General features: G+C 41.7%; 1 protein-coding gene across 1 annotated transcript; it reads right to left on the reverse strand.

Moving 5' to 3' along the window:
- Positions 1 to 2,710: 2,710 nt before the first annotated feature.
- Positions 2,711 to 7,471, reverse strand: UQCRB (ubiquinol-cytochrome c reductase binding protein). The gene is made up of 4 exons (XM_086465705.1): positions 7,426 to 7,471; positions 6,079 to 6,150; positions 4,146 to 4,312; positions 2,711 to 2,952 (listed from the first exon to the last, which is right to left on the reverse strand). Exons 1-4 carry the CDS (start codon positions 7,442 to 7,444, stop codon positions 2,875 to 2,877), a joined length of 336 nt encoding a protein of 111 aa, XP_086321831.1. The 5' UTR covers positions 7,445 to 7,471; the 3' UTR covers positions 2,711 to 2,874.
- Between the last annotated feature and the right edge of the window lie 353 nt (positions 7,472 to 7,824).

Here is a 7,824-nt window from a genome sequence, read left to right on the forward strand (position 1 = left end):
CAGTGTTACAGAATAACCTTGTGACACCAGCAGAAAAAAACCCCAGTTCTCCAAACCAGAAGGATCATCAGACTATCTTTTCACCTCTGGCAACTTAACCCCTTTTACTGTTATCAAGCTTTTCCTTAAATGAGGCAATTTTGCAGATAGTAAGCTCATGGCTGCACAGTCCTGGATCATTCAGAGGAGTACACAGCCTGCACAAGGAATATGGCAGGATCCCTGAGAGCGCTGCACAGGTGGGAATGGAAGCATTACAAGGAAATTAGAGATCTGAAAATCCGTAATTTTTCAAGTCCATTCCTTCCCATCCCAGATATTTTTAGGGATAAATGCAAGCATTCAAAAAATGGGAATCACACTGATCCTCCAACTTGTCTCCAGCAAGATTCAGATCTTTCATACAAGAAAGATGTTTCATACAAGAAACACAGAAGATGTTTCTTCTAGCTACAGATTACTGCTAGTAGCTCAGTGTGCAGAGGGGAACACCAGAGGGCGAAATATGAAACGTCTTCCAAGTTACTCATCTACTAGCCAGTAGCACAAGCATTCAAATCTCACATCACATATTCTAGACAAGAGTTTACAGTCTCTAACAGAAAGCTGCTACAACTCCTGGTTCCTAGGCAACAGATATCCCTCTCTTACACCCACCTCCTTTCTCCCTGTTTCTCACTATTTTTAGATTTGCCTAAATGTCTCAAAGAATATACACCCATCTCTGCCAAAAAACAACAACTATATTTTCCTTACTAGTATAATTCTAAGATACAACTAAACAGTATTCATTGAACTTTTTCAAAATCCTTCGACAGTAGACTACTGCAATCATGGGAACTTAAAAATGGTCAAGTCAAAAGCATCTAAACAAAAGCTGTCAAACAACCTCAGGCTCAGTGAACAGGCTTCACACAGCTTCCTTTTGTCTCCTCCCCTTGAGCTGTTATAAAGATCACTTGGAAAGACTCTTTTATTAACTTCTACTACTTGCCTCTGACTTTTAAAATGCTAGATTCGAGTGTAAAGAGGTCAGTGATTTCAGGTGTGTTATGCCAACTGGAGCATGGCTCCTTTGCACTCCACTCAAAGGTCAGCCTATTTTAAGTGCCTGATGCCAACAAATCCATTTTCTCTAAACCAAGTAATCACTGAGGGACTTTCAAACCACATTAATCTTAATCCAAACCTATGGTCAAATAAGCAGATGCCATCTTTCTACAAAATCCTAGGTTTTGTAGAAGTTTGACCAGCTATGCCTTTCAAGTGCTACTTCCATTAGGTAATTAAATCTTCTAATATTATTCTAACAGGTAATGTTATAGTTCTATTTCCATTAGAAAAAGTATTCTAGTAATTCCATAAATATAAGCATGAAACTTCAGGCCCTATTTGTCTCCTGGAAGAAAATTAGGAAGTTCTCAAAAATCCATCAAACCATGTATACTTCCATCATAAGATTTTACTGTAGGAGATGAAAGAAACCTCACATTCTCAATACAATCTCCCCACAGACTTTTAAGGAGTATCGGTGATGCAGGTATTTTTTGCAGTATTTTGTTTTACCACATCAGACTGAGAAGTTTTGAAATGAATATTTCACCCAGGGATCACTATCCATCCTACAGGCATAAGCAACTGAAGCAAACAGATGAAGGATATTAACAGAGTGATGAGCAAAGCTAGTAGTTGGGTTTCCATTCTAACTTCTAATCCAGTATTGTACTTATCTGGTCATATCAATTCAAAACTACAGATAGGTTTTGCTTCGTATTTATGTAAGTTTGTCTTTTTCTAAATTGCTCTAGCTTTTGGTCAACGGACTCTTGCATTTGGCAGACAAGCATGGTGAACAAAAAGAAAAAAACCAAACCTTGGGACTATCAGACAAGACTGCATACTTCACACAGACTGCTATACCATAGGCTTTGAATTTCACACGCAATACCAAAATCTGTCTCAAATTAACACTACCATTAAACTATGGAAGGCTAAACCCAAGGTCTTCAGCCAGCAAGGGCTGATGTTTTCTGGACACAACTGAATTTCTTCTGTTTTTAAGCAGTGCCTGAATTCCACGCATGTATCTAATGTCACTAAGCCCGATAGTTTAAAATACTTGATACCAATCACTGTAAACAACAGCATGCTTTAGGCCAGGAACAAAATAAATAGGAAGTTAATTATACTGTTGAAAGAACATCAGCATACGACTTTTACCCTTTAAAAGAATAAAAAGTCTCAAGAAGCTGAAGCGATACAGTTGTTAGGGTTTATAAAATAGTCTTTTAAGGGTTAACAATGTATATGGTATGAAAAGCTAGTGAAACATTTCCCGATTTTGTGATTAAGGAATCATCTATATTTTCCATTATTGCAACACGTATGTGCTTAGATGCACAGAATATTACATTCTGCTGTCTTGTGATGCCATTGTAACATCAAGCACTGGTCCAGTATTGTTGTCTCCAGGGAGAAGTGATCAAGGAAATAAGCAACCCCTTTTTAACTTAACAAAGCAACCAGCACCCACAGCCTTGCGTGTTTCTTACCCAACCCGAGAACTGCAGAAAACAGCTGTGCTATGAAAACAGTAAGAACCAAAAAGCTGGAATGAAGACTGCATACCGCTAAGCTAATATGTAATGTATATGCTCATAGGAAAGATCTGAACATTAGCTTGTTAACATCCACAAAGAACTCTTCCAAGTAGATTTCATACTTTGACATGTTTATTTTAGTTGGACGAACAGATTCAATGAACAAGCTGAAACAGTATCCCTCAGCCTCACATTTGCCTCCCTGTAGGCTTCTACAACCAAACGTTTAAAAATATCAGAAATATGTGGCTATCTGCATGAAGTAGTCCGATAGTTACTTCTTGTTCCATGCTTCTCTCTCAAGTCTTTCACGGATTACTTCTTTTAGGTACGGTTCAAGATAATGCTTATCCTGAAAAAGAAGAGAATATATTTAAACTTATTGGGAGGCCCAGAAACATCTCAAGCCATTCCTACAGATTACTTGTCTCTCATTTGTCCTCAAATTGACTAAAACGCAACCTAACAAGAAAAAAAAATTAAAAAAAAAAAAAAATCAAAATTACTTACTCTGAAAAGGTAAACTTTGTACCTGCCAAGTCTGCAATGACAAGCTCTTTACTGCAGCAACCACTAATTCCTAATGCCTCGCCAACATTAACAAGCAAAGTGATGCTTCCAGCTACACCTTTAGAAACAATGTTCTTTTGGCAGATGCCCAAACGTACAAGATCCACTTTAATTAGTTCAAAGTCCAACTATAATACTCTGGAGAAACTCATTTTGAACTTGACTTCTCACCAGCACTGTAAACTTGGATTCAATGGAACATCTTGACCATGTTTAACACTTACAGACCAAACTGCTGCTTAAGGAATGACACAACCAATTATTCAATGCAGCAGTTACTTAAATATGACTGGTAAGACCACAAGAAACATCCTCTGCTTATACAGAGAAACGTAACACCCTTATATTATCCTATAGTCAAAAGTTTAGTGATAAGAATCTCCTCTGCCTGGTAATTTGGAGAAAGCAGAGACGGACAGTAATGCAAAGTCTGTGAATCAACCCACTACTAAAAAAAATAGTTACATCTGAAAAGGAAGGTGGTGTTTGTTTTTCAAATTACAAGACAACACTTATTTTAATGCAAATTTTCCCTTTAAATAATTCTACCTTGGCATCTTCATGAATAAAAGCTTTGGCTTCAGATTTTCTATAAAATTAAAAAAATATTCAGAAAAGCAAGAGACCTTTTGTAAGAATTTCCAAGCTAGTTACAGAGTATTTCTTTATCTGATAGTTCAGAAGAAATGTTTTCTCTGAGTATAAATGTTTTCTCTGAGTATAAACAAGGTGCTATGGCTCTGAGCTGTAGTTTAAGCTTTTGTCATCTTAAGAAAAATTTCATGATTTCCACTGAAAAATAGAAGTTTCTAGATAGCAATCAAAAGCTGTGTTTTCCAGAGGCATCCTAGGAGATATGCACTCTTACTCATTTTAAAGAGCATGTAAGCACATATCTCTTCGGAGACTGAAAATCCCAAAGGCCAGTCATAGCAGTGCTGTTTAAGACCTCCACCGTGGAAACTATGCACACACCTCTTCATACTTCACCCACTGGTCCTTTGGAAGGATCTGATGTTTCAGGCTTAAGTCAAGTGCTCGCTTTATGCGAAATATTCTTTCATTGTAAAGATGTTCTGGAAGTCTCTTCAGTGCTTCTTTTACATCATCATCTTCATACAACGTGTCATCTCGCATTAATCCTGTGCCGAGAAGATTTTTCAATGTCACTGAATAAGTGTTCTTAAGCAACACACAGGTGTTTCTACCTAACATGGGCAAAACACTTCCAACGCAAAATTATGAAGAAAACCCAAACCAATCCAGGAGAAGAGAACAACCAGTTCCTCATAATAACAAATTCTAAACACTGGCTTTCGCACACTTTATTTACTTGGTTTTATTCCTTCTCTTAAGGAGAAATTGGGAAAAGGGGTATTTAATTCAATGTGTTTCATAAGACTATACATACATATAAACCAGTAACTATTCTGGATCTGAGGGGTGGACTAATGCTCCTTTAATTTTATATCTGTATTTAAGATGAGTGTCTAGGTAAAGGGTGTAGCTCTGAGTCCGTTAGTTAACCACAGAGGCGACTACCTCAAGTACTGAAGAATTATTCTCTAAACCCCACTACGCATAATGACTAGATGTCCATTGCCCACATTAAGTTTCGGAAACCTGAAGTTCAATGTTTGTGCATGAGTTGGTTCCCTCTCACACCACCCCAGGTCAGAAGTTAAACCAGGGAGAAGCACCTAGTTTTCTCAAAGCCAAGAACACCCCCAGACTGTGTGTGGAACAAAGGATTCCTGAAATTCAACCAACCCTGCTTTAAGTTTCAGTATTAACAACATAGGACAAAATGTTACTTCTGTAACGTTCCAAGATTGATGCAGGCTACAAGAGTATATCTACTGGTTCGTGGTTAAAGGTTTTGATCTCATGCGACTGAGCTGGCAGCAGTCTCCCAGTAAAACAGAAATTTCTTTTGAGTCACATATTCTTGAATTCAGTTTTGTGATTTATTTGAAAGGCACAAGGAGCATGGCTGCTAGTTTAATCACTAGATTAAATTCGGTGTTTCTCCTCAGTTTTTAGTTGCATTCCCAGAAAAGGAGCAAAAAGTATTAATGCCTTTAAGAATATGAGCAGACAGATATAAAAAGAGGGGCTAACCACTGCACCCCTTGAGGAAAGACCTAAGCTTATGCCTCTACAGTTGTCTTGCAACTTTTTTTAACTTCACCAGGGTAGGTGTGTTAACTTCCTGTAAATGATTTGCTCATATTGTGGTCAGCAGTAAGTTACAGCTTCAGAATATTCAGATTCTCCTGTCATTCAGAACAGTTCTGCTATCTAAATAGTTGAAACAAACTCGGTAATAACTCTGAACAAATTGAAGACAATATAATCAAGGCAACCTCCTCTACTTAAGGAAACACTCTTTTCACACCCACTTCACAGGCCAGAGAGACACCAAGTGAAGTTATGGTGATATCAAGGGCAGAACGAACTAAATCCATTTTTGCACTTTTGATATTTTCCATAAGCATCACAGACAGACTGACTGTTAACCGTGAAAACCTCTCCAGCCTCAAGGGAAGCCTCTGAGTTAGAAGATACTGGCAAGTGAAAGTGCCTTGCAGGGAAAGGATAAATAATCAAGCTTTCAGGACTGCTTTCTGAAAGTTTTTTCAACTGCTCCAGTTTAACCTTAGCTGTTGTAAGTTATTTCACTGAAAACAAGAGCAAACACAGAAATAACAGAAAAGTCACTGATTTATTACTATGTAGCAATCATGACGACTGACGCTATCGCTAATTTTTTCCCCATAAAATTAGTAGCTAACTCCGATCAAAAAGACTTACGCCAAACTGCACGTACATACACCAGTTACGAACAATAACTAGTTTGAGGATTGTTACATTTGCAGAGTTTTTTAAAACTCAATGAAACACTTACCGAGTTTGTTGAATCCAGCTGCATTATAATACCACTTGCGAATCCTGTCCAACAGGCGACCACCTCCTGCAACTGAACATGACCACCATCAGTTGCAAAGCAAGATAAAATTCAACATTTACACACTACTATGACAGTACATAAATATTTGCTGGCCTCCTTCACATGCAGTAATGCAACACTACATCAAGCTTGAATCTGAACATATACAACTTGGTCTCTCTGCTTTGCAGTCTCCCTTAACTGACGCTGAATAGGTAGAATGAGCGTTACGTACAGCAATTTGACCTCTGTTTCACTGAATATTAGACTGCTGTAAGACTTGCAACAACGCTAACAGTTCCTTGTCAAAGACAGCACCAAGTTTAGGCTCCGTAACTCTTGAGCTAAAATCATAACGTTCTACATAAAGCAAAACCATTGTGCTTTTCAAATAATTTATCCAAGTTCCACAGCTCTCACTATGGGTTAATGCGATTTCAAGGCCAGCATATTATTATGTTCTTAACCTTTTGCTCTCCTCTCCAGTTACTTAAACTCTATTCCAGAGATTCCTTTTTCAAAGAGCTGCCAAAGTCAATTGGAAAGTAAACACTGCAACCTCAAAAAAAAGAAAAAAAATCATTGACTTTAAAAACCAAAACACACCACATGTAGAACGTTCATCTCTTCTCAACTATGATTCTGGATAGCAAAGGCGTTTTTACATGTAATCAAGTACAATGCAGTACCAAATACCATTAAAGTAACTCAAAAAGGGACTAGAAATCCAGAAACAGTACAATACGGGCAATGCATCCAGGACAACCTATCTTTCGTGACGTTAAGTCAGTTGTCTGACTAAGTCACCCCATAAAACCAGTGCGATATCAGTACACCATTAGCACATTACCGCATCAGGCCTTATTCCTTCGTACTTTTAGGACCTGAGAAGGAACAACCTTAGACCAACTAAGCCTGGAGTCGGCATCTGGGCAGGACAGTGACCCCCGAGGCCCCTCCGGAGCAGCCCAAGGGCTCCTCCAGTGCTCCCGACTGCCACACCGCTGCCAGAAAACCTCAGTATCGGAGCCAGGTTCCCTCCGCCGAGGCTCAGACCGAGGGGCCGCCGCTCAGGAGGGAGGGAGGGAGGCACGGCGAGGAAACCCGCCCGCCGGCGCTGGGCCAGCGGTACCCTAGCTGCGGGCGCTGCCCCCGTCAAGGGCAGACGACGCGCACGACCCGCACGGCCCGGCCCGCCTCCCGTCACGGCCCGCCCGCCTCCTGGCGCGGGACAGGGCGAGCCCAGCACCGCAAGCGCGACCCCGCCCGCCCGCCCCCCCCCCGGGCCGCCCACCACCGCCTCACCGGCCGCCCTCGCCGCCATCTTGACCTCGGAGTGGCGCGCTGCCTTCTGGGTAACCCGCAGCGTCCCCGGGGGGCGGGGGTGGGCCCGCCAATGCCGCCTCAGCGCTGGCGCATGCGCCCCGGCGGGGCCGGCGGACGAGGCGGCGTGAAGGCTCGGAGCGGTGCGGCCGCTGTCCCCGCCCGCCCGCGGCGTTACCCAGGCGGGTGGCGGACATCCCCAAGGGCGGGGACTGCCCCACTGGTCTCCGCCGCGGCGGCCTGACGCTGCTTCGGCCTCCCGCTAGGCCGTCTCCTGGCGCGGGAGCTCGGCGTGACAAAGCAGCAGCCAGGGCGGGCACGGTGAAGCCCGTGACTTACGGCGGTTTTAAATAGCACTTGCGGTGTTGGGGAATCGGTAGG

Source organism: Leptosomus discolor, chromosome 5 (assembly GCF_034619465.1).
Source record: "Leptosomus discolor isolate bLepDis1 chromosome 5, bLepDis1.hap2, whole genome shotgun sequence".
Taxonomy (NCBI): Eukaryota; Metazoa; Chordata; class Aves; order Leptosomiformes; family Leptosomidae; genus Leptosomus; species Leptosomus discolor.

Excerpts from the sequence above, each read along its gene's own strand:
- UQCRB (XM_086465705.1), bottom strand. Across the intron at positions 4,313-6,078 it reads AGCTGGATTCAACAAACTCG|GATTAATGCGAGATGACACG; the intron begins GTAAGTGTTTCA and ends TTCTCGGCACAG. Across the intron at positions 2,953-4,145 it reads AGTGGGTGAAGTATGAAGAG|GATAAGCATTATCTTGAACC; the intron begins GTGTGTGCATAG and ends CTTCTTTTTCAG.